Genomic DNA, 27,838 nt, shown 5'->3' with positions numbered 1-27,838 from the left:
ATAATTTTGCTGTAGTGTGATCAGGGATAGAATGAATGGCAACATTTAGACTAATTACCTTCTTCTGGGAGGTTTAAGAATACACATATCAAGGGAGGGGATGCTGTGGTCACAATCAAATCTCTGAAAGGCCACAATGCTGTTCCACTGGAGAATGCTTCTTCTGAGATAGAAGTTTGTTGTGTGACCACAAAATGTACAAGGATTTAGACCTTCCCAAAACAAAATAGTAATTTCTAAGACTAATGGCATGTGTATAGGCAACTAGAAAACAAATTTTTCAAGATACATTAAAAAACCCCACAGAGTACACACTGAACCATGCACAACCTGAATGCTGTAACCAAAGTGTCTTAAAATCTTTTAATAAATACTGTTCACAAACAGGAAAAAAAACAAGTTAACAAAATTCACTTACACAGTATTATCACAAATTTTACCTGTACATACTGTAAATAAAGAATAAAAATAGCACATGCATTTCCATTTAAATTTGCCTGAAGATAATTATGAATGCACTCTGGCTGAACTTCAAGTATTCAGATTTCAAACATTAATTTACTTTGACTACATGCATGTCAAAATGAAAGATTGCTGTCTGGATCCAGACATGCAGTATTAGTACTGAACACGTGCACTCATTTCAGGTCAGCAGACATTCCAACTCTACTTCAGCAGGTGGTAGGAACAGCACTCTAATTAAAACCTGTATTAAAAAGTTCACAATGGGCTACCTACTCTGAATAGCTCCCAAAGAGAAACATCACTGCAGCTGAAGGACTTAGACTACCTTCCCTCAGAATCTGAACTGCCACTCACATAAACCACCTTTCTGAACAATTCCTACTTTTTCAACCTACCAACACATTTTTCAAGGCAGTCCACTAAAGATTTCAGCAGCAATTTAAGATACTAAGAAAGGTACCAAAACATTTCTCCAAAATAATCTCACATTTAGATATCAAAGCAATGAAAAAGTGACAAACAAAGCTCATTCCCCATTAGATATCTGTCTCTGACCACTTCAGAAAATTATTGCCCTTGACAAGCAATACATTTGAGAACAGTGTAAACAATATCAAGGCAATCTCAACCTGGTAAAAAAACTATTTAGTCACAGTTTTAGAGTAAATATCTACCTGTTTGGGGTTTGGGTTTTTTCAAAAGTTAACATTTTTATGTTACACTTTCAGGGTGGAGGGTTTTGGTTTGTAGTCAATATATACTATCCTGAAGCCCAGAAATATCCTGACATTTAACAGCGCTCAAAGTTCTTCAGTCACCGTGCTTCTTACAAACAATATAGAGCACTAACCGCACATAACACACACAGTCCACTCAATCCTTGTACCTCACTTCTGCTGCTGAATTAGGTGATGGTATGACCACCATAGGGCTAAATGCAAGTACTTGGAATTTTATGGCAACCACAGCAAATTAACCGGATAGGGAAATACCAAAAAGACCAGAAATGGAACACGTAAACCAAAGTTTGTTCCTCAAGTGTAACTGATAATTGCATCATAAATGCCTTCCAGGAAAAGAGCGGTATCGGTCTTCGAACTTGGAAGACAAAAAGGCCCTTTTTCTTCTTCAGATTTGAAAGCGACTAAGGATAAAGTGAAAAACTATTCTACTACTGATAGTAAAACCAGAATCTTTTTAATTATCATTCCCATAGAGGGACTAAACCTTCCACAGGGAGCATCAAGATGATGACAATTCCAAAAGTATTCTCTTTTTCTTTCAGAAACCACTTGTTTTTCTGCACTCATACTGATGTCCCACAAATTGAGACAAAGTGTGGCCTAATCCCTTCTCTCTTGAAAACCACCCTTACACCTCCTTCACCTCTTCACCCGCAATGAGATCAAATTGATACACATTGTAGCCAAGGACAAATTTAAATAATGTTGTATCCCACACAATTTACTGTATTTAATGAGACTCCTATGTGGAAGTCATTCAAGTTTGAGTTGTAGGTGCCAGTCAAACAATATTGGATGGCACCTGGATAACAGGTGCCACTTCAGATCTATAAATTCAAACATTATAAACAACAGCAACACAAGCTTAAGCTTCTTCTACAATAGCTGGTCATCATTAGATGCCTGTGAAGTTTTCAGCACTCATAGAAATGGGTCTCTGCAAGTGTAAGCAGCTACATATAATAGTTAACTACTAATGTTGCATTCAACTTTTACTACAAAACAGCACTTTTCAGTTTGACTACTTATTTACAAAACAAAACCACCACGTAACCCCTTACATACAAGGACATACTAAGAATATTTAACACATCATATTAAGGAAAAACTTAATAGTCTTATTTTTTCCACAGACACAAAAAGAAATCATGTGTGAATTTTGACATCATAGATAGAATTCAGCAAAACACAGTGCTGGTTTACCAGACAAACACGTTCACAGCTCTATCATAAAATGTTAGACTGGTGTCATTGAACCGAGTGGTTCCTCCACCCTCTGTTTTGTTTCTTTTAGCCTGTAGGATAGTGCTCAGTGTATATAAATGTAAGTTATATATACAGAACTGGACTGAATCTGTTTCTTTTCAGACAGAAATAGCATTTTAAGAGCAGGTAGCAAGACAGTCCAATAAGCAGATACTGCCTATTGTTAGACACACAGACAGACCTGCAGCTGTTTACAGGACACGTAGAGGAACTGTGTGCCTGCTTCTCTGCTTTAATGGTGACGTATGGATCCACAAATAAGGCACATCAGAAAGGCACAGCAATTACACTTGCCAAAGCAGAACTAGAACAAGGATCATTTTTATCAACCTATTCATGGCTAACTAAGCATGTTGTAGAAGTTCTGAACTTGAAATACAAAACCTTGAGCCCCTCCCAAATAATAAAATATCATCTAACAAGAAACAAAAAACTTGAAAGTTGAACTGAACTTGAAATTGTACTGTCAGCCTGACCACATTACTTTCATGGTAGCTTATTAACACATTTCACATGCTTACCTCTACATGCAAAATCTCTGCAGAACTGTAAGGCTGACTAAACACAAAAAGGATTTATGCAATTTGAGAGAAAATAAGGTTAAAACAAAATACTTGGTCTTACTGCATTTATAACTAAGTATTCATACAATTTCAAACTGTATATCTCTCTTAAGTGTCTTGCCTGAGTTAGGACCAGAACTCCCCATACAATCAAAGGAAAAAAGCCAACACACTTGAATTCCTTACCTCCAAGGGGTGCTTCAGGAAAGCAAGTATATTTTCACTTGGCTAATCAGACCCAACTTAGAAAGCTAAACTATGGGATGTATGGTAAAAACAAATTCTTGAAGACCTATTTTGATAAATATTTGAGCATTCCCAAGGTAGTGCTTTTTTTATCATCACTTTAATGTAGCAGCTAAAACATACATTTAAACAAGGACAGAAAGTCCCATTTCAACAGTTTTTTGCTTGGGGGCTTTTTGCTTTTCATTGTTTATTCCAAACTGAAATTCTCAAAGACACAATTGTATTTTCAAGGTGTAACTATGAAAACATTTGTGAAACAATGCTATAGAAATCACTGCTAAAAATCAGCAGACTCTGTAGAGGTTAAAAAAACTTGTTTTAGTATATAGAAAGCCATACGAGTAGTTCCATTTAAAACACATCTTAAATCCACCTCATTCATCAAGCTTTAAATCCTTCACTTTAGGAATCCATTTCTGGAGGATACGCTTTGCAACATAGATGGCACATGTGTTTCCAATACTGGAACGTGTCTAAAGTAACTGGGTACAAGTCAGTATCAAATACCGCAGTTTGTTTCGCAAGTCGCATGATCCTTGATGTTAGCAAGACATTAACTAGTTCCATGCTCTCCACACATCAAAGTTATTCTTGATTTAGTTCCTGATACCTGAAGTACATGTTAACGGGAGTGGAATTGCTTTTACAAAAAGCTAGACTGTATTAATGAAAAAAAAAATAAAAATACGGCTATGGAAGCTTAGAACAAGGTTTTGCAGGGGTGACAGGCTGATCAACAGGCATTTCTGTGTCTCAGGTCTCATTAGAACAACACACCCAACCCTAGTCTACAGGGATTTTCAATTTTTTTTCCTTTGTATATGTACCAAAATTTAGAAAAATGTTTGCATTAATTTTCCTCTTTTGTGTGTCCACCAACAATAAGTTTGAAAAACACAGACCCCTTCAATTACCTTCTTGAATCTCAATTTCGGCATTGGTCTCTAGAAAAAAACAATAAATAATGGTCCTTCAACAGGTTGTTCTTGTAAAGTAGTAACAATGTATAAATCAGTTCATACAAGAACATTATTTTCCTTATAAAATAATTTTCCTGCAGAACCAAATTAACTGAAATACAGTAGGAAAGATCTCAACTGGAATCAACTATGTGTTAATTCATCCTAGAAACTGCCTTGCTGCTTCAAACCAAAGGCTGTGAAAACCTGCAAAATAAGAAAGAGAATTATGTTAAACTAATTCTTACACATTTTAGACTGAAACTGAACTACCTGAGAAGCACTGCATCATGATCAGGGATCAGCAACTATGGATATATCTCCTGGAGTTATGCAGTGCTTTCTAAACTGAGGAAACTTTCACCTAAGACAACGGATCTTCTTTGGTGTTCCATCATTTAAAGATACAAACTTCTAACTTCTGCCATCCAACCACATATTGCAAACCAAACCAGATCACCATGACTTCAATGTCTTGAGTTATCTAAGGTTAGAAACTACTTTTCATTTCATTATGGTACACAGTATTCCTAAAACCACTTCCTCAATACAAATGAGCTTTCTCCAAAAACTGAAAACAAAATGGTTCTAATAAGGTTTTTGCTGCTAAAGCAAAGCAAAATACTTTTGCTGCTCAGTATTTCCTCAGAATCTTTCTATAAGAGAAGTTGTTCTGGTATTTTTTTTTTTTTTCCTTCAAAAACCTAAGTGTTATGCCATATCTCACATTTGCTCTTTAGTATGTGCTAGGTAGCACACCTGGAACTTCAAGTACATAGTTATCAAATTATTTCAATTAGTGCCAGGAAGGTGAGTTAGACTAGAAATGTTGTATATACACAATCCAAATAATCATTGATACACCAGTAGAGGTGTGATCCAGGACAGCAACCCACAAGATCTCAGGAAGTAAATGAAAAATATACTCTAACAAATAAATCCATGTAATCATTACTGTAAGAAACAACTACAGCATTCACCACCTTTATCTGTTCCCCCGTCCCAAAAAAAAAAAACCAAGTAAAACACACTTAACAATGGGAAAAAAAAATTCATACATGCACACAGAAAACATGCAGTCTGGTAATATAAATGCCATTTTTGCACTTCACAGACCCTTTGGAGTTTGGTGGGGGTTTTTTAATGATAGATATAACAAGCTGCAGCTGAAGCAAACTTCCTTCTTCTGCTGGAAGAATCCACATCTTTCAGAGATGCAAACCTTCCTCGTGTACGTACCTGAGACCCATGAAAATCTGCCTTGCCAAAATTTCTAAAATGTTTTTAAGCACGACAGTAAAGGAAACGGACTGCTTAGCACATTGTACCTCCCACACAGTGAAAACCTCTTGCTAACGCAGATCATTATGAAAAAACCTCACGCCATCCTGATTGGACACACAAAACCCTGGCTGCATCACGTTGCAAGCGTCTTAGTACCACACCCAGAAAGCTTTATTTGGATGTGATCTTTTCCATGAATAAGCAACTACTTGCTTACAATTATATAGCACACTTTGAAACCAAAAGTCCAATTTTACGCTAGGAAAAAAGTTAAAACAATTTTAAACTTTCCCAGCTAAGATTCTGAAAAATAAAGAAAATAAACTTCATAAACTAGCATGAACATACATGGATGATGACCAATTAATAAAAATCATACAAATCCTCTAATCTCTACAGATTTTCATACTAATCACTGATTCATTTCCTTTGCAACCATACCAGAAGGGACAGTGGATTACATTTTTTTGGAATAATCTTCTAGGATATTTACACAAGCCTAATGTATGCATTCCTCCTGCATTATTAATAATTTCTGTGGGAAACGAATGAAAATTTTACCTTGCTTGCTAGGGTTCCCTCTGAACTTTTGAGTCTTTTCAAGCAATGCAAAGCAAGGCCCTGAGCCAGGAGATCATTTGTAGTGGGAATCAATTAAGTGACTAAATTGAAAATAGAACTCAACAAAACGGCATTTTTAACATAAATGTTAACTTAAGCTGTTTTCAAGAAGAGGTTTCAGCACCAATCTCGGTGCCAGCGCGGTCACACAGCGCCATCTAGCAGTGACGCACAGTAAGGCAGCTACTGTGACAGAGTTTGACACTTCCATAAATAAGTTTGCAAAGTCCTCACTCATTTAAAGAAATACAAAGAAACCAGGGAAGTGACCCGTACAATACTATAGGCAAACCTAAAGCTGAAGCTTTACAGACTGAATCTATGCCAACCACTGCAATTCTCTTCCCACTGACCAAACTCTGGCCTCATAAAAATGAGGTGGTGTTAAAAACATCTTTGATAGCTTACTACTTCTGCAAAAATCTTTCTAAAAATTATCTGAAAAAGCTAAGTAAGCAATGGTAGAACTCTTACTGTAATGTAGTCCTGTAAGTCAAGTTCTTACTGCAAGTCTGATATCAAACTCTGATCTAACGTATGTCTGACATGTTACCTTCATTTATTTTAAGTGGCCAATATTTCTCTGCTTGTCAGGACTAATACAGTTGAAACATCTCAAGTTACGCAGGTCAATAAACTCAAGGTTTCTAATATACTGGGTGTGGGGGGAGGATCTTTTAAGGCCCCAGCAAATGTCATCAAGATGGATTCTTTACCAGATCAAGTTGCTCAAAATACGTGCAGAAATCTATCATGGCACAAAACACTAAAACAAAGCATTCCAAGTCTAAAGCTGTAGTTTCACAAGCGTGTACTTTAACACAGCACATGGAAGCCTCAGTGCTAAATGGAAGACAAGCCATCTCTTGCTCACTCAGTCCAGGTAATGATCTGCCTTCTTTCTTTCTCAATGTCTCAAGGCATATGCATAGACACTTAAAAAGATTTGCACTGAATCAAACCAAGGAACTAATATTATTTTACACTAAAATGACTAAAAATAAAACCAAAAGGTGCCAGAGTATTTTTGAAACTACAATGGGGAAAAATAAAAGCAAATAAAAGAAGTGTAATAAAAATCCTCGGCTTAGCAATTCAGAGTTAGTATTACTAAGAACAGTTATTATGACCAAGTGGTGGCCCTAAATGAGCTGTGAAAGCAAATCCTTAAAACAACGCACTGCGAATCTCTATAAATTAGCAGCATTCACTTCAGACACATTAAAAAACAGAAGCAGAGAAGCAAGCCATTCTGACTAGGACAGTAGATAAGCCAGCACCAAGACTTCAACCTCCCCACCTCCAACAGTTTTATTCCAAAAATTATTTCCTGTAAGTATTTTTCTATGGAAGTGTATTTCAGTATTTCCCATCTTATACAAGAAACATTAAGTCAATTATGACAGAGTTATTCTCTAACAGAGTTTGATCAAGATTTCAGCTGTGCTGGGACCTAAATTTGAATGTTTCATAAATTGTATTTTGAGTAAGGCAACAAAAAAAACTCCCTCCTCCACATTTATCAAAATTGGACATGCTAGATAAACACACTAATGAACTTGATGATTGATGCAAATAAATAAACTGGATAACGTCCAGAGGAATGGAACAAGAAAGGTCAGAGCTCTAGAGAACACAACTTATGAGAGAAGCTTTTAGGAATTAGATCTATTTAGCCTAAACACAAGATGTCTATAGGGAGAAGGCATAACAACATTAAAATATGTGAGAGGTTACTATGCAGAAGAAAAGAATCAGATGTTCTTCATACCCACTAAAGAACATACAGGTAGCTAAAGGCTTAACAGTGTTAAAAGGTATAGGTCACACACTTGGGAACACTTTTCAACCAGAAAGGTAGTTAATCATCCAGACGAGGTTATGAAGTCTCCATTACTGTATGTTTACAACACCCAGCTAAAACAAAAGCTGCTGAATGGCCCAGCCTTGGGAAGGAGAGTTCACCCCACCAGGTACCTTTTGGCCTATGATCTTTGACAGAATGCACCAGTCTAAGAGGAGGCTCTGTCGGTCATGAACACAAAACTTACAACTGACACCCTGCAGGTGGTAAGGGAAAACAGTTCCACTTTAAATTCCTCTCCCAGTCCTCCTCTGCATCAGTCTACGCCCCAGAACTAAACCCCTCTTCCTGCACCTGGGAATCTGCAGGACTGCCTGCAGCAGGTGAGCAGCATCAGACTAAGGCGCTAATAAACTATGAGAATTCCTCCTCAAACCACCAAAGAGCAAAGTTCACAGCCCTCTCCATTTAAATGTAATTCTCTCTCAGTAAAGAGAGGAACCACTGACAACACTGAAAAGCTGCAACTGCAAAAGAGCTGGCAGTCACCGACAGAAGACGACACTTTCTTGCTCTGCTGTGTTTTTTTAATTTGGAAAATCATTAACAGACTCAAAGACATTTCTGAACACATAAGTTTTCCAACAAGCCATTTTTAGCAAAAGGACAAGTGTCATGGCAAAAGAGTTTGTGAAGAAAATTTTCTTCCTTTCATAAGTTTCCTGGAGTTTGGGGTTTTATGACAATTAAGACAAAAAAAAACCACCTTTAACAATTAAATTTTTCTCCTGTAACAGAAAATTCTGGTAGTGCTTTTCTTATTCTACTCTAGTGTTACAAAGAATATCTGCAACCATCAGCAATTTATAAAAGTCTTACTGTTATTTTTTTTGTTTTCTAGTAAGATTCTTAAACCATATTCACTCGATATTCTCCTTCCCTCTCTACCAATTACAAGACTCAAACTTCTAGTTAAATAACTACTGGATGCTCAAATTTACCATAATCTGATGCTCTACATCCTTACAATCACAAAGGAAATTTAACATTTCCAAAGGGAAAATAATTTTTCAAAGCATGATAAAGACAAGCAGAAAAGTGGTGACCTATGAACAAACAACAGCATCTCAAAAGTCAACTATCACTTAGGGAATCAATTACAAACAAGCACACTTCTACCTTTAAACCTAGCCAACAAAAGCTGAGGGTCCAAAATGCCTAATAAAATCTGCAGTCAAGTGCTCTGTATTCTATTAAACTGCAAGCCAAAAAAATCACTTCTCTATACACCAGTGCCTTGTACAAATCAACAGCAATTCAGTTTTGGCACAATAAACTCAAAGTCTATTTATAGTTATCCAAGACAAAGTTCCTGCTTAGCTTCCTCCTGTAAGCAAATTCCAAAGCCAGGGTTTTGAGATGAGACAAAAGCTAATGTCTTCTGCTTAAATAGCCGGTTCCTCAGCCCCAGCACTTAATCTGCTAACTCCAACTGGTAGCACACAAAACTACAGGATTCACAGCAGCGAATTCAAGATTGATGGAGATGCATTACTGTAGGCCCATCATGCCCTGGCAAAGCATGAGTGTTAGAAAGACTGCACCAGCTCAGTCAACTTAAAATCCCCATGGGTGCTGTGTGGCCATGACAGCTATCCCGCTTTCCCCAAGTGATTGAAAATAACACAAAAAAATCACAAAAACTGGACAGGACGAGGCCAAAGTTTCCTATGAACAGCAGAAATAGGTTATGACAATATAAAACATTCTAACACACAGTTTTGTGATGCAAGAAGGTAATTTCTCTGCACATTCTGAGATGCAGAGCAGCCTTACCACTTCTCTCAGAGTGAAAGGACTCGCTATCTATCTAGTATTGCTGAGACCAAATAATTACTCAGTTTCTGTGAAATAATATGAGCCTGTGCATAACTTGCTTGATTTCAAATTAGACTTTGGACTACAGCAATGGCAGAAAAGAGCAGGATTGAATTCCATGAGCACCATGAGGAAGATACAGGTCACATGGGAGTCTGCTCCAGCTTTGCTTCAGATGGCAGCACAATGTCATTTCACTATCACAGAGTTCCTTCCCTGCTAACCTAAGGACCTCCCCAGGGCACAGTTCTACTGTCCCAAGAGCTACAACAGACAGACTGTCCTTTGGTACCTTGTTTGTCTCCACTACTTCAAACATCATTCACAATAAAAGATTTTACAAAACTAAACTTAAAATAATTAGATGGAAAAGGCAAGAAAATTATACAACTCAGGTCCCTGAAGATAAACTCAAAAAAATTATATGTAGTCAACACGAACAAATTTAAAAAAAAAAGTACTTCCACATGCCTTAGGTTAAGCACACAAAATACGCAAGCTAAGTATGCTAGGCCTTAGCTAGGCCCTACCCACAATCAACTTAGGATGTTAATTCACAGCAGGTGGCGTTTTCCCTCTAAACACACATTAAATCACATCATGTGTATTGTTTAGAATTTGCCTGAACAAACGAAAAAGCTAACTTTGGAAACTTAGGATAGCACCACACCAGTGACAACAGTTACCACATGCTGGCCCTAACAAGCTGCTCGGAACCCAAACAATTAAATACTTTGGTGCAACCAGAACATCACCTGCCTTTACACTCACGGTTTTATTTAGGCTGCAGTTATGCATTTCAACAAGTAGCGTTTGTTCAGGAGTCCTTACAGTTTTTTGTGTTTTGGTGAAATACACGTGATAAGACAGTGTACATAAGGTTATTAAAATTAAACAATTTTTAATCATTCCTCAAAGAAAACAATTTGTTGATCTTTATAGGCAAACTCCTCAAATAATGTTTCAAAGAGAAGTCTGTATATAAAAGTAACCCAACCTACCCAGACCAGCAAATATAAAGCAGAAAGTGATTTCAAATGGAACAGTTCTTCAAAAAGGTGCATTTAGGAAATTACACTTCATGAATCTCATCTCCGCAACAGAAACTCTCTAAAAGGGAAATTGAGTCCAACACAAAACACGGCTGAAGCTAAAAAGCAGTAACTCCCAGGACAAAACAGAAGTACAAAACATACGAAACGCTCCTAACCAACAGCAAAGCTGCCAACTAAACCAGCATGCGATCAGGCGGCCAGCAAACAGCTTAAATCAAAGCAGGTTTACTCAACTGCGTGTGACGGTACTCGAAAGGCGCCTCCCGCTGCAGGCCCGTCCGCCCAGCGGCCGCGAGCCCGGCAGCGGGGCGGCTCCGGGGCCCTCCCGGCGGCCGGGAGCGCGCCGCAGCCCGGCACGCGCCCACTCCTTAGGCACGGCTGCTCCCTCTCGGCTGCTCCCGGCACGGCACCACCGCGCAGCGCGGGGCTCCGACCTTTCAAACCTCCCCCAGCTGAAAAGGGCCCGAACTATTCCTTACATTACTTTATCCCGATTCTGAGTGTGTGACCACTGTATAAACATTCTTTTAGAAAGAAAACAGAAGGGTAATGGCCAAACTCGCTCGTACAGCCAAGTGGGCCTAGGGAGACAAAGAGCTGTATCATTAGGAAAAAAAAAAAAAAAAAAAAAAAAAGGCATAAATTAAAAGCACAGATGAGTTAAGACAGCAGCAGACACACTCCAGGGATGGGAAGGGAATCAAGGAGAGATAAAAAATTGCTACGTTTCATTACTTGTTCACTCAGTGACAGGACCTGTTTTAACACCTTAGAGCCACAGAATCACTCCTATGAACATAAGCAAACCCAGCTATGAAGAAGGGGAAAAAAAAAAAAATTACACTCAGTCTGATAGTCCTTTTCTCTTTTTTTTCCCCCCTTGTCTTTATCTGTTCCCATCAAGGAGGAAAAGCACCAAAACCAATTTGTATCTATTATCTGTTTTAGTGCATTTCTACTGTCTCCAGCCAGCCTCCATAATCACACGGCAGTCTTTCCTCATAGTATGCCCTCAGGCATAACAGAAGGAGAACAACACAGATGATCGTTCTGTATTTGGAGACACAGAACAGTTAGAGCTGTACTACATTTGAAATTCTTAAAAGCACCAAGCCAAAAAGCAACTAACCCATGCTCGCCTTGCTCTCCAGAGGAACTTACAGCAATTCACATACAGAGGCATCCGTACTGCAACTGACGAAAAAGCATTCCCAAGATATATTAAAAGAATCTTAATGAAAAGCTGAAACCATGGCAAGTTCAGAGAACTCTGTCCTCACTGGCAGCTAAACTTCATCCTTTCTAGCAAATGAAATTGTAGTCAAACTGAAGCAAGAGCCAGCAGTGAACATCAACCCTCTACCACTATTCCCCAGTCGTCCAGGATAACAAGCACGTCCTTTTAAAGTGCTCCTACAAGTGCTCCTGATCAAAATATAACCCTGCTCCGACATCTGAGACTACATGGTCAAAGAAATCTCTTCGGCTTTTAAAAGAATGGTCTGTTCTCCCATTATCTTTTATAACTCTATTGTAAATTTTCCTTAAGCATGAAGAACCCTGTGACATGCAAAACTAGTGTCTCTGTAGAACACCTTACAAAGCTCCTCATCATCTGGGTGTTTATGCTAAACTCATTTCATCACTGCTATTTATGCTTCACTTGCTAATTGCTTAACCAGCTACTACAGGGACATATTCCACACAGGAGGAGGGGTATCACCAGGAGTTGAAATTTACCTTTCATGGTTCAATCCTTTTCAAATTCATTCTACTGGATTACATGAAATTCAGTATCGCCAGAACTAAACTCCATTGCACAACCACCAGAGCATGCAGCCAATGCTTTATCACTAGAATTAACCCTAAAAATGTCACACATGCTTAAATTTACCTATGTGAGCTCTCTAAGGTCTCTAAAGATTGTGTACAGATAGGAATTACTAGGTTCTTCAGTGTGCTCCTAACTTTCAGTTGCCTGCCCTATGATTGTGAAATAAAAACACTGAAAGAAAACAAACAAAAAAGCCACTCACAGATTAACAGACAATTTTAAAGAGGATAAAGAAAAGACAGTACACACTTGCATTATCAAGTGGTAATGGCAGTGATGCAATTATGAGGAGAAAACAGACTCTAGTTCTTATCTAGTTCCCCCATAAACAGGGGGCTCATTTCCCAGTTGGAGAACTCTGAGTTCTATCCTGTAACGGAGAAAACATCCTCAAAGCTGGACTCCCCACTTAACAGAAAGCTGCCCAACAGAAATAAGAGTTGATGCTGAGGAAGCCAAGGAAGGAAAAACTCACCACAAAGAGGTCATAGATCTTGCACTGTGCTACAAGTCAAAAGTGATAAGTAACAGAAGTCTAGCCACACACTGGTTAGGAAGTTTTACAGGGAACACTGGAGCAGTAATACACAGCTGCCAAAACCACAATTATACGTTAGTTTACAGAGACTCAGGGAACAAGTAGTGCTGCAGATGACTCACAAAACGATGCTGTATGAACTCTACACTGCAAGAAACCATCCCAACAATATCCAGACTCACTGTCCCACTCACTGGCTTACAGGACACTTCTGGATTCACTGCCAATATCTATTCCTTCTGAAGAACTGTGAAATCTTGATTGTCTACAATTGTGCAACTCCATTTGCTACATCACATAAGCCTCACCTGTTTTCTTCCCCACTATGTCCCATTTCACCCTCTCTCCTCGTCCTCCTAATCATCTCACCATAAATGTTTCAGATTTTTCTTTGTAAAATCCTCCAAATCCCAAGTATTCCCATATTAACTGCATGTCAGAGCACACTTTTCAACCCTCTGCACTAAGAATCAGCGCACAAAACAAACTTATTACAAGCAGCAACATCCAATCTTCTAATAGCAGGAATCTGCATCACCAGAACTGTAAGGCAATTATCCCAAGACAACTGGTACAAAAGTAAGTTACTTTACTGCCTCGCTCAGTATCGACATCCAAAAGCTTTTGCACTCAGATAAAGAGTCAGCTTGAATCTGAAAAGAGAAATCTGTGGCAGAACAGGTATGCTGGTAAGGTTATCAAGCAACGCAAAAATCATACAGGGCTGTGACCCTACAAGTGATAGACAATGGGGGAATTCTTCAGCAAGGGTACCAAACACCAGAATTTACATCTCTTGTTCACTTTTCTCCATTGCACAGCTGCTTCAGAGACAGTTTCATGACTGCACTGTTGTAGAGAAAACAGAAACACTTCTCATCAACAGAAAAGTAGTGTGGGGTACTGTGCATATTTAGGCACACACCATGCATACCCTGCCCCAAAAAAAGGATTGTAAATCATCTTTTTTTCCTAAATTGGAACTGCAATCACAACCATTTGAAAAGTACAAATCCAAACACAAGGACACAAATTCTCTGACTGATAAGGCACTTAATGAGCAGCTACTAACGATCTGTCTTGTAGCTTAAGAACATTAAAAATACCTCACAATAAGGATGCCCCACCCCAAAAATTACACAGTAGTCGCTACCATTTTACATGATACTTATGAAGGAACAGATATGCATTATCAGCAGGGTGGAGAGCAAAAAATGGAAAGACCAACTGCTGATTCTGAGCAACTAAAAGCATACACTGGAAACCAGCAGAGATCTTAGTCAAAATACTTCATCAACCACTATGTAGGCTGCAGAGAGCTAATACAGTAACCTATTAAAGAGTTCTCTACTTTGAAACAATAAAATAAAATCTAGTATTAAAATTTTATTTTGTATTACAAAAGTATTTTTAAAACAGCACTTGAAACAAAGGACTCGATTCTGAAGTGATTCACAACCCATGAAGTAATTTTCTTTATTTTGCACTTGGATGAATAAAACTCATGCTGCAGCATGCTTTGCTGTGTCTGTATGGGGATGGCCAAAGTCTACACAAGCATGGCTTATGCAACACAATGAACACGAGACAATGCCTTTGAACACTGAAGTCCATTTTAGATTGTAGCACCCCATCTGCTTTTCAACAGCAGACTCTTTCCTTTTACATCTGTCTTCTTTTCAATATGAGGTCTTAAGGAGATCATTTTTTCTTCCTCATCTTCTTCCTTCTTTCTTCTACTCAAATGTGTTGTTTAAGCAGATGGAGAGTCTTAATGGTAACTCAGAAATATCCACTGGTAAGCAAAACTGACAAGCGTTTAGAAAATTAACAGGCAGAAGAGACAAAAAACCCAGATGATTTCTTTAACAAAAAACCCAGATGATTTCAAAATATTATTTGGTATTCGCTTTATAGAAATACATAAATTCTCTGCACAGGGAGCTACAGAGCTTTAAGACATGTAACTTGGACTATAAACACTAAGATTCTTTAAGAATTGGCAAGTCTGACTGACAAGTCCTGTCAACTAAACACAATAATGGAGTGAGTTCTACCCAGCAACTTTCCATCCAACCCACTTACAGAAGAAATTTCTTAGACAGTGAATAGGATGCCTGAAGTAATTTTAGACTGGTCTAAAATTGCACAAGTAAAGCTAAAGGCCTGCAACATAACCCAGTTTCTAAGTGCTACATCAAAGCCAAGCCCACTGAATTAGCAGAAACAATTCTTATTTGTAGAATCGCATGCTAGAGGAGGAGTATGTGCTAGCATTTATTTCTAAAATCCACGAAAGTGTAGTGCAGATACACTGTGACTGGTTTTAGCCTCACTGAATGTTTAGTAACAGTTTTTCCTTCATTTTCATAAAAGAAAAAGTTAGTGCTCATTTTTCTGATGTTTCTAAGTTACCTGCAATGCCTTTCCTGCCTCCAGCATGTTTTAAAATGGCTGAGGAGGGAATGCTTTGGACCTGAACAGTCCTGAGCCAGAAGCAATCAGTACAAAATAACAAGCACACTTAAATGTCTTAATCCATCAAAATGCATTCAAAGCTGGGTCAAAACCCATTAATTCCACAGAACTAGAAAAAGAGATGTCAACATATGTGAATACAACTACCCACTTCAGAAGTCAAAAGCATTCTATGTCTGACTATACAAGCGCAGTTCCATTCTTCAGAAAGTACAGCTACATGGCAAACACACTGAACTCCCTTCCCAAACAAAAATCTTGCTCACAATATTTGAAAGCTTCCAGCTCGCCCACTTCCTGTTTTTCACAGCAGGCATTACTCGTCTGTACCATGAGAGTTTCTTCCTCCAGGGCGTATCTCACAGGGAGCACTTCAGCAGGTCTGCAGGCATGTCTAAACTATATAGCAAGTCATGCTGCCAAGAAACCAAAACCAGTTTTAGAACCAGTAAAGCCACCATCAGCTACACCGTTTTCCAAATACGAACGAGTACCCATGGTACAGCCTTACACTGATAGCAGCTGGTCCACACATTTATGTGTGGCTCAGGCTCACAAAGGAGCTTTGTGTTCCCACAGGATGGTATGCACGATTTGTTCAGAATGCTGCCCACCTTCACACTCTAAAAGCAGATACAAAAGTAGGTTCAGCTCTTCTGCTGGTTTCCCTTTGCCTGCTTTTAAGTTGATGCAGACCCTGACTTTTAATCACCATTGCTGTTATTGCAGTATCTGTATATTGCTGATTTACACTCTGCTCTCTCCCCAGACAGAGGCAATCTTGGCCATGAAAAGCACAGCTCCCGTTTTCACCTTTGGATAGATACTCCTGGAAGAAACAAAGGGTGCTTGTACAGAAAGAACATTCTTGAAATACGTGAAAAGCAAGGAGGACGTTATATTGATGCTCAGTGTTAGATAAGTTGACTTGTAAGGCAGGCTGCATTGTTACAACTTCCAGTTAGCAACAGGAGTCTGTCTGATCCTGCTTTTCTTCCTTCTATGTTTTCTTTCCAATGCTGCAATTAGACAGAGGACCCTAGAAAAAGTGCTTGACTCCTTCATAATGGAGCAATAACTGCAAGTAAAGCTCACATCTAATTTTCTAAAGCCAGAATTTTATTTCAGTATCTTTTCAATAAGTGTTGTCTCAAAAGCTTAGGAATATGTAGAAATAGATTAATCCAAAAACTTTTATTTAAGTAATAGCTGTCCAAGACACTGTGACAACAGATACTTGTAGCGAGAATTTCTATCTTTTCCCCATAAAACCAGCAAATTCTAGCAACACAGGGACTGATTTACAAAATAGCTCTTACAAAACATTTTCTTCTTATTTTTTGCATACCATAAATAATATTAAGTTTTATTTCAAGAAATGTTTGACATTTGGATCATGTTAAGCAACAGTTCCTATTACTAAGTAGCTGCTTCACTGGATAGGACAAAAAGATTACATCCCTACTTGACATTCTATCTGAATTTCCCAGATGACTTAATTAAAAAAAAAAAAAAGACCACCACCATGTCTTCTTAAGAACAGACTGACAAGAATTAGTTAATTTCAAGAAGAAGAAACTACACTGCATAATTTCTGCCTATCATCCAGCATTGAGGCTTTTTTGTTTGTTCCATTTAATGTATGTACATACATTAACATAAACTAAACCAAGACTTAGATTTAATAATTACTAGAAACTGGAGGTCAATTTCATGTATGACTACCAAAATTACTCTGGGACTCTTCTCCCAGGAACTGCAACTTTTAAGAGGCTTTTAGTTCTCAGATTCAGATTCTAGATGTAGACTTATTGCTATTCTAATGTTATAAACCATTAATTTTCTAAAAAGGTATCAAAAATTTAACGTAGTTCCTTCCTCCACTGCACTCCCATCTTTCCTACATCTCTCCCAGTAAAATTCCAAGAGCACAGAACAGCCACCTGAATCTTGACAAGTCAAAAGTAGCTTCTGGAATAATATGCATTAGAACAACTAAGGTAAAGAGGAACTAAATTTAAGAAAGCTATAATGAGAACATATTTGCAATCTTATACAAACAGATGCCACAAATAAGGTTTTTTGGACCAGCACTCCATTTGCCTGTGGAAAGAGCACACGTACTCCAGAGCTGTACTGCTAATTTAATAATCACCAAGGTTCCCTAAAGTAGTTTAGCACTTGAATAATTCAGCGTCTTATTTCTATGTAAGAAAGATCAACAGCAATAAGGAAAAATGAGATGCAACTGTTTATTAGTATCATGACATGCTCAAGAAAAGAAACAGCCATCCTGTGAAATCAGGATTGTTTTTACAAAAATGTCAGGACAGAAAACTTTGTAGTCTTTCAGTATACAAGTTTAGGTGCAAGACACACCTGAACTTGAATTAATTATTAAAATTTAAGTTTCTGTTTTGACTAGTCAAAAGCTACACATAAGTATTCAGATAATACTTGTCTATTGAAGCACGGTATTAATCCAACTTTTCAACTTTTTCGTCAGCATATTTTGCATTAAGGAGATTAAATGTGGTCACATAACCACAAGTTTGGGGTATTTTTAGGATTGGAGAGGCAGAACAAGATGATGAGGAGATTTTTGAAGTATTTGGAAGGGAAGGAGAAATAGCATTCTCAGCTCTTTGGAACCTACAAGGTACAATCCTGTATCATCCCACTTCCATCCTACTGATCACCTCTCCTGAAACAAAAGATCATTCACCTGATGTCAACCACCTCTGCTCCAGTGCAGACACAGACATCACAATGTGAAAACACACTGCCTCTCTTCCTCTTCCCCTTAGGTTTCACCAATTACAGTAAAACTCAAAAATTAATGTAATTCCTGTCCACTCTTATGAAAGCTTTTCAATTCAGTGAAGTAAGTAAAATGTCCAAAAAAGGCACTAAATGACGTCTATCTGATGTCTGCCCTGTCAAGAAAATCTAACCATTCTGAAAGCATTAGTCCTGTAATCATTCTGCTTAATGCCAGGAAAACACTTTACTTCCTCACCTTCAGATAAGAAAGGGATCAGAAGAGGATTTTTAAAAGCATAATTAAGACTGAAAATATTTGATGACAGTTTGACAGCTCTGAACATTCACCCTAGGAAAAACTGAATACAGGGCTCACTCATACTGCTACCTGTAATTTTGTATCCATATGCAGCCAGCTGTCCAGCCATGTATTCACCATCCGAATTATTGTGAGAGCATCCCCATGTACGAATCCAGATTTTCTGAACACCAGGAATAATGCTGTCAAGTAAAAACAAATGAGAAATGCAAATTAAATGATGAACAAGCATCCCCTTTAAGCCCACCACTGAACTGATTAAAGGAACTGTAATTCTTCAAACATAAAATAAGCAACACAAACAGTAACAACTCCAAAACAGCTGAGGAAAAGCACTAATTATGTGATTTTAATATAATAGGTATTAGATCTTGCTGGGATAGAGTAACAGAAACCCATACAGGGCTCTGTCTTGCATTTGAGACTGCAACAATGTTAACACATCGATGTTTCAGCTGTCATTGAACAGTGCTTGCTTGTTTCTCACTGTGCTCCATCCCACCACAAGCAGGCTGCAGATAGACAACAGGTTGGGAGGGACACAAACAGAATAGATGTCCAACAGGATAGTTCATTCCAGATGACATCATGTTCAGCAATAAAAGCTGCGGGTTTGGTCTTTCCAAAATAACCATTGTTCTGAGACTGGTTGGGTACCAGTCTGCTTGTGGGAGGTGGCGAATGGCTGCTTTTGCATCACTTGGGGTTTTTCCCTGCTCCTTCCTTCACTTTCTCTGTCTTCATCTCAACCCACAAGTTTTCTCACTTTTACTTTTCCAGTTCTCTCCCTTGTGGTAGAGTCAATCCACCACAACTAGCAAGAAAAGAGAAAAGAGTTTTAGCATGGAGAAGATGCAGGAGCTGCAGGATAACAACAGATCCAGTACATTTCAGTTATGCTAAAGTACCAACAAAAATCCCAACAAAACACATAAACACAACAACACAAAAAAAAAAAAAAAAAAAAAAATCGCAACCTTAAACTCCCAAACGTTGTCAAGTCATTGCGTCATGTAACAAGTAACCTCAAGTGACAGCAGTGAAATGAGGCCACCAGCAAACAAGCTGCAACCTCTGATATCACGGCACGCATTGACTGTAGCTCCCTCCACACAAGCCAGCTGTATAAATTAACTTGGTGGCCAAAAGCCGCACCAACAGCGGAAAGCCCCCATCCCAACCTTTGCGGGCTACAGAAGCAGCACGGCAGACAAACAACGTGGAGCTTGCACATACAAGGCTCCAAAAATCAACAAAAAGTTCTGTAAGAAGCTCTCGTTGAAATTCCTGGGATAACTGCCAATGAGCTAAAGATGCCAGTACAAGAACACCACACATCCTGGAACACAATACTGCGCCCTGCCTACAGCCTTTTTCTTCCCCTCCCCGCTTCTTTTTTAACAGACACTTCCCTTAGCTAAAAATAGAATTTTGTTGATGGAACATTAATGATCATTAACTGTAAACACAGGGTATTTAGACCTCCTGCTGTCTAAACAACACATGTTCAATGCGCTTTCTTGGGTACAAAACACTAAAACACAGCCTGCTAGAGAATATATAGTACCTGAACGCTTTGGGGCACAAAGTACTTGTGTGGAGTACCTACAGAGCCCCAGTTCAGCTGCCCACACAGTCTGTCCCTGGCAGACTGAGGCCAATGCACTCTTAGGGGCATGTGGATAAAGACGCATTGTTATGTTCATAAAATCTCTTTTGAACGCCAGTGAAAACCCAGAATTTTATTTCTCCGCAGGAAATTAAATTCCCATACACAATTTATTTTCATCTTTATCATCTAGGAAAATTGTATCCACCAAATTGAAACTAATGTGTGAAAAAGGGAAAAAAAAAAAAGAAAAAAAACAGATCTCAGACCTGTAGTAGAAACTATAATCAATAACTGAGTTGACCTATACTCTAAATCAACCCCACTGCAGCAGAAAGCCGATTCCATTCCTGTGGAAAACACAAGTAAGAAAAATGCAAAGATGCATTTTGTGCTTATTGCATACCATTTCCACTGAAATAAAATAGAAAGTTTAAAAGAAGCTTCACCATGTCACTTGCAGGATGTAACACACAAGAAGTACAGCCTTTGCAAATCCCAGGATGTAGAAAACAGGTTGAAAGACTGAAGCAAGGATGATGTACCCTTCACGAAAGGAGACTGGGTCAGGGAATAAACAGTTCAGCACACTGAGCATACACAAGTCCCTGGGTCCTGACAGGATGCACCCACAGGAGAGACGGGGAGGTACTGGAGACAGTCCAGCAAAGGGCCATAAAGATCACGAAGGGACTGCACATGCCTCATAACAGAAACGGTTCAAAGTGCTGGGACTCTTCTGCCTGAAGAAGAGAAGGCTCAGGGTGATCTCATCGAAGTATATAAATACCTGAAGGGAGAGTGCAAAGAAGGCAGAGACAGGATTTTTTTCAGTGGTGCCCAGCAACAGGACCAGAGGCAACAGGCACAAACTGAAACATGGGAGGTTCCCTCTGAGCACCAGGAAACACCTTTTTCACTCTAAGAATGACCAAGAACTGACACAGGTTACTCGGGGCGACTGTAGCATCTCCCTCTCCTGGAGATATTCAAAAACTAACTAGTCAGAGTCCTGCCAACTGGCTCTTTATGACAGTGCTCATGCAGTGGGTTTGGTAAAGATGACCTTCCAACCCCAAACCTTTTGCAACTCTCAGGATCTTCTTCCTATTTCTCATTTCAGATGTCAAAAGGCTACTCCAGAACTGCATTTTGAAGAGCTCAGATTGTATTTAGGTAATTTTTTCAGAAATCTTTTACACACAAAAGTATAAGAGAACCCATTTTTCCAGCATGATTATTCCATTCATCAACATCTCAGCGACAACTGATTTCTACAGAAGATCTGTCTAGGAAAAGAAATTTGCTTAGGATTTATTATTTATTCTCTTTATATTCTCTAAGGATTATTTTACTAATTTTTTATCTTGTATACAGATTTTACATTAAGATATAACACAGACTTTCACCTTATTTCTGAAAGCTAACAAGCGCATAGGAGATATAAGAAAAGTACCAACACAGGGTCGATGTAAGACTTTACCTGTCACTTGGGGGCTCATCATCTGTCTGAACGTTTTTTTGGGAGTTGCGTTTTCGCACTTTGGGAAAAACATTCCCTCTCACAAACTGCCGATCATGTGGCTTCAAACCTTCTGCCGACACAATGTCTTCGATATCCTCAAGCACTGACTCACAGGCAGCAGGCATCTTCAAGAAGCGTTGGAGAAGACTGGCATTAGGAAAGCGTTTGAATACAACACCAAGGCCTCGCATCTACTGCACATTTCTCATAAAGTCAGTAAATCTGTAAAAGCACGTGTGCAATGCATCACACACATGAGGGATACTGAGCACATAAAAACAACCCACTACCAGAAACATTTCCTGAATGCCCTCTTCCCCCCATACCTCAAACGCAGGCAGGGAGAAAGTCACGAACCGTACAGATTCTTAAGGGCTTATTTATAAATCATCTGTACTTTGTCATCTCCTAATTCAAAACCCCTTCATCTCTTCTGACATGACACATCCAAGATACAGGTATTTTTAATCATGTCAGCATCATAATAAAATAGCGAGCTCATGTTGTATGATGGATGTACTTCCACCCACATCACAGAAGAAGAATGAAAGACACAGAATACAAGTGACTGCTTCAGAGGCCATTCTGGCTCTCTTATTTGTGTGTGGACACTATGCAAATGTTTTCACAGTCCTTTTGAAAACAAACTATTCCTAGAATCCCTGATCCCACAGGCCTTTCATCTGAATTAGTCCATTCACTGGGACAGTAAAATAAAAATTTTTGTTCTCAGGTGCAGAATGTTAAACAACTGGACCTAACTAATAAAAAATAAATATACCATAATCTGACTAGAATAATATATTAAAAGATTGCTAATATGTAATTATATTTTCCACAAGAAACTAAATATACATGCATATGTATCTCCCCGCAGATGTGAAAATCCAGATTAGTTTTCAGGAATCAAAAAAAAAAAAAAAAAAAAAAGAAGCCATTTGCCAGAAAAGTCTATAAAAAGAGTTACTTTGTTAATTACACGCCACACTGTGCTGTAACTCCTACTTAGAAAAAAGTCTGAAGTACCATAGGAAACTCAGGTGTTTTATGTAAACCAACAGTTTACTAAGGAAATCATACAAGGGTATTTCACAGTTTACAGGGAAAATACAACACTTCCCTAACTGACAACGAAGAACAAAAAACCAAGGCTTTAATTCTTTTAAAATTAGATTTCAGGAACTAGAGATTTGCTACTGGCATAAAAACACTTCCAGATGCTGCAAACGAATTATTGAAGAACATAAGAAGTTAAACACCTCTGCATATTCCTAGCATGTCTTTCAGTCAATCTTGCAAAACATACTTCAAAATAAAACTTCATGCAAGCTGAACCATCACACATCTGCATTTAACTTAAAAAGGAATTGAATTATGTCACAAAGAGGATGCATCTGCCCTAGCTACTTAGGCAATTAGCATTCTTCTAAATTAAAAAAAACCCAACAGGATCTATACAATTATGCAGCAAAAGGTGAATAAAAGCATTTGTGAAAAATCTAGATATAGACTTATATAGAAATAAAAAACATGAGGGAAAGGTGACATCTCTTAACTAATTTATACCACTGAGAATATGTAAATAGGTAAAGTTATCAATTTGATATCAGGAAGGGAATAAAAAGTTTTGATATGTTGTTTTTTTCTCTCTTACAGAAAAATATCCAATGTAATGGAGTAGCTGGAAAAACAAATAAGCTCAGCTTATTTTAGTGACCCATGGAAGAAAGAATACAGCCAAACAAAAGTTCCTACCTTTTCAAGCAAGGTCTAAATCCTCTTGGACAGTAAACCTGGGGGGTGGGGGGGCGGGGGGTGAGGAGGAGGAGGAAAAGGAAAAAAGACATGGCATGAATGAGCAGACAGAAAACCATGAATTCATGCTACTGTCCAACAAGCACTCATCCTCCCTTTGCAGAATCATGTTCCTTGCTCAGTTTGACCTCACGTGGACTCGGTACACAGGCTGGCTGGCAAGGTGGAAGAGTTTCCATGTCATCCCTGTCTCCTGAGCTGGGGCACTGACCTTTTTATCCTTCTTCTATAGAGCTTTTTTTTTTTCCTCAAAGTCAGATGTATTTAAGTTATCTCAGACCCTCCAGATTCTGTCTCCAATCAGTTTAAAATTTTGAATGAAAGAAGGGAGAAAGATTAACAGTAAATTTTAGTTCAAGTCATTCACAATTTCTTTTTTAATTAAAACACTGTGAAATTATTTTAAAACAGATTACTTGACACCTGCATTAATTCCATATGCATGCACGAAACCTCCTTCACAAGGAAAAAAAAAGAAAGATGGATTCCTGCAGCTATTCTGGTAGATTGACTCAAATAAGAAGCAATAACAAAATTAGAAGTTAATGTATTCTTCTCATACAGCCAAGCTACACCTACAGAACTCAACATTTTTCTTAAAAAAAAAAAAAAAAAAGTTAGCAGGCAAATAAAAGACTGGTGTTGTTTTAACATCTTGTCACAAACAAAACTTCCCTTGTGCCAGTCTGGTTTGGTCAGCCCTCCTCAATCTCCTGGCACGTACCAATGGAGGACTTCCATCCAGGCGTTAGAGGACCGGCCTTTTCAGCTATTTATCAACAGGTGTCTCCGGTAAAGCCCCGTGATTTTATCCCCAGCCTCACGCAGAGCAGAAGAAAAGTGCAGCGTTAATACACAGTGAGACCGAGTTTGAAGTATAGGTATACGTGTGTGTGTGTATGCACATACCGCAGAACGAAGGAATTGTTAGCGTTGGGAAGGGACCTCCAGAGATCATCCAGCCCTGCCAAGGCAGGGCCACCTGGAGCAGGTTACAAGGGAATGTGTCCACGTGGGTTTTAAATGTCTCCAGAGACGAAGACGCCACAACCTCCCTGGGCAGCCTGTTCCAGTGCTCTGCCACCCTCAGTGTAAAGTTATTCTTCCTGTTAAAGTGAAACTTCCTGCGTTTTAGCTTTTGGCCACTGCTTCTCGTCCTGTCACTGGGCACCTGAAGAGTCTAGTACCCGACTCTGAGATATTTATACGCATTAATGAGACTCCCTCTCAGTATTCTGCTCTCCAGACCAAACAGACCCGGTTCCCGCAGTCTCTCCTCATATACATAAGTACGTAAACAATGCATATACAAACACAAGCACGGCCCAGGGGCGAGGGGCAGCCGGGCCGCCGCCCGGACCACGCACATCCCAGAGCCCGGCTGGGCTCGGCCCCTCTACCCGGCCTCCAGCCCGCAGAGGGTACCCCATCTCCGAGCCGCCTCCCGGCCGCCGACCCCTCCGGAGATTCCCGCCAGGACGTTCGTCTCCTCCTCCCGACGTTAACGCGCAGCCCTGGGCAGGCCCAACAGGGGACGGGAACATCGCGCGGCAGGAGAAGGGGAACTCGGCCAGACCGCCAGAGCCAGGCAGGGGAGGGAAGGATGGGGCAGGAAAGGAAGGGAGCGGAGGGAGAAGAAGGGGCCCGGGGCCCACCGCCACCCCGACACTCACCCGCGCGTCACCCGGGCTCCGCCATCGCGCCCCGCCCCGAGGCCCCGCGCGCGCAGCGGCGCCAGGACGGCGGCCGGCGGAGGCCAGAACAGCGCAGAGGGCGCGGCGCCGTCGCTTCGCCACTCAGAGCGCGGCCTCCCAGAGCCCGGGCGCCCCACCTCCGTTTTAATTGGAAATTAGCAATCCCAGCAACACCTATCCAGTTAAAGCGCTTGCGGTGCCGATGTATCTGATCCAAATGGGTGCCGAGCTACTCGATCCTCTTTTGGCCACAACGCGCTTTCTTTATTATTATTTTTCATCGTTAATTTTCTCAAAATACAATGCTGGTAGCAACTTTGCTGAATACTATGAACTATATTGGTCAAAATATTTAGCATCAGATGGCTGAAGTTTCTGGCACTGTTTTCCTTCAAACTCTTCCGAGTGTTATTTAGTAAAACACCAGTGTGGTTATTGGATGGCTGAAGCTAAAGCTCTGAGCAGATTAAGCATGCAGTGTCCTTGGTGATCAAAGTGTTGTAGAGAGTGAGCATATGATAATTGCTTTGGCTTTAATATACACAGTTAACCTAAAATGATTATTTATATTGTATCTTTAATGTATTCTATTTTGAGGCAGCCAGCTTTGGAATGTAGAAGTCATCATTTCCTGTAGTTGCATTTCAAACATTAGGTTTCTCTCCTTAAAAGAAGCCTTTGGAATCAGTTTGTTCTTTAAAAAGCAGATTATAGTCTCCCTGGAACTGGAGGGAAAGTGAATGAAAACCCTGGGTGTGTTCCATAATAGGTCTGTCTGCCCACTCACAGAAAAAATGTGGCAACTTCTAATTACAAATATCATCTCCCTCTCCTTTTTCTTACAAACTCATGCTTATTTTATATAATGCTTATCTGACAATATTCACAGGAAGGGAAAAAAAAAAAGAGGGGAAAAAAAAAGAAAATGTGGATAAAGGAACAGGAGAGATTTACAGAAGAGAACTGAGACAGAAAGAAATAAGCACTTCACTTAAATCAGTCTTTAAGAACAAACCCTTCTGAGCAGGACTGAGCACTATTAATATCACCCATGTCTCATGATAGGGTCATTGTTGCAGTTGAAGATCTGTTGGTCTTCCTGTTTGGTCTTTGTTTAAGCACACAAGTACTTTCCAGAGACGCTCTCAGTGAGACACTCTGTGATGTGTAATTTGTTACCTTTGTGGCATTTTTAGCCCAGGGGAGAATGGAGGAAAATATTTCAAAATGGATGGCCACGCTGATCTCTTTCAGACCTCCTCCTGTGGAGTAAAAAGCCTTTACTAGCTCAGTCGTAATTGTATCTATATCCCCAGTCAGCATTTTAACTGCTGCCTGATAAGGTTAACATTTCTTTTCCTTCTTTCTTTTCAGCGTCCCATGTTCAGAGTATTTCACACAGAGAACTTGAACTCATCTTCTCTGTTCTGGGAGCACTGCACTGCACTGCACTCCTTCACAGCTCTCCCCAGCTGCCCAGAGTTTCTGTTCTGGTTAAACCCAACTGGGTGCACAAGTGCTGGTTTACAGCTGACTGAAAGAGGAAAGCACAGCCTGCAAGACATAACCAAAAATCTCCAAATGGCCAACACTGACAAGTACTACTCATTAAGGGGAGTCAGTGATCTTCAAGAGCAGCTCCCAGGCAGGAATAACCCATGAGTCCCATACCTAGTGACATAAATAGGCCACACTGATCAGTTCCAGCATGATCCGGCAGAGCCTTTACTTTGTCCAGCTGCCAAGAATTTGTAGTATCAAGCAGCCCTTGTGCCAGCAGTCCTGTTGAGTCTTAGGACGTAGCCACAAATTGGAAGGCACTCTCCCAGTGCTTTGGAAGCTCACAAACCTAAATTGCTTCGTAACATATTCATAGTAATAAATGAAGCTGCGTGCAGACAGCAGGTAACACAGCAGGGAGAAGGGAGCAGAAAATTCCCTACCACCTCCTGATCACAGGAAGAAAGTTTATCCTTATCTGCCTGGGAAAACTGCTTTTTGTGTGACAGTGGCAGGGAGTACAACTTCTAGTGCTGGCCTTCTCTGGGCTGGCAGCATGCATGCTCCAGTTCCTTGAGCTTCCAAAGAAGAATTTAAGATTACATCCTTTCCAAGTTGCCTGCAGACCTTACTCCCTACTCTTCAGGGCTGCTAGACTCAAAGACTTCAGCCTCAGGCTGGGTTACCAACTGAAGTCATAGGTTTTGCAGGAGTAGTAGTTAGAAAAATACAAAAACTATTGGGAAAATAAAATCTAAATCTCAATTTCAGGTCCTGGTTAGTAGAAGATACACCCTTAGCGTACATTTTGAGCATCTCAACGAGCATCCGTAGGGAAGGAAAACAGCCAGGGAGGTAAGGCCTCAACTTCTATAA

At 39.6% G+C, this 27,838-nt stretch overlaps 1 protein-coding gene across 4 annotated transcripts in view; it reads right to left on the bottom strand.

Annotated features, from left to right (window-relative positions):
• Positions 1-25,516, bottom strand: part of CDKAL1 (CDK5 regulatory subunit associated protein 1 like 1) — a 396,407-nt gene extending 370,891 nt beyond the window's left edge. Inside the window, exons 1-5 of one of the 4 annotated variants that reach the window (XM_040062012.1) lie at positions 25,442-25,471; positions 24,493-24,587; positions 23,709-23,746; positions 21,912-22,175; positions 18,889-19,001 (exon numbers count right to left, since the gene is read on the bottom strand). In XM_040062012.1, the coding sequence (XP_039917946.1) occupies positions 18,889-19,001; positions 21,912-22,144 (346 nt within the window). In that variant the 5' untranslated portion in view covers positions 22,145-22,175; positions 23,709-23,746; positions 24,493-24,587; positions 25,442-25,471. Of the gene's footprint in view, positions 1-18,888; positions 19,002-21,911; positions 22,176-23,708; positions 23,747-24,492; positions 24,588-24,677; positions 24,694-25,441 lie in introns of those variants that run through there. The other 3 variants (XM_058420098.1, XM_040062031.2, XM_040062006.1) reach the window with 3 other exon arrangements.
• Between the last annotated feature and the right edge of the window lie 2,322 nt (positions 25,517-27,838).

This window comes from Hirundo rustica, chromosome 1 (assembly GCF_015227805.2).
Source record: "Hirundo rustica isolate bHirRus1 chromosome 1, bHirRus1.pri.v3, whole genome shotgun sequence".
Lineage (NCBI taxonomy): Eukaryota > Metazoa > Chordata > Aves > Passeriformes > Hirundinidae > Hirundo > Hirundo rustica.
Note: the sequence above shows the minus strand (reverse complement) of the source record. Positions and strands in the feature narration are given on the sequence as shown.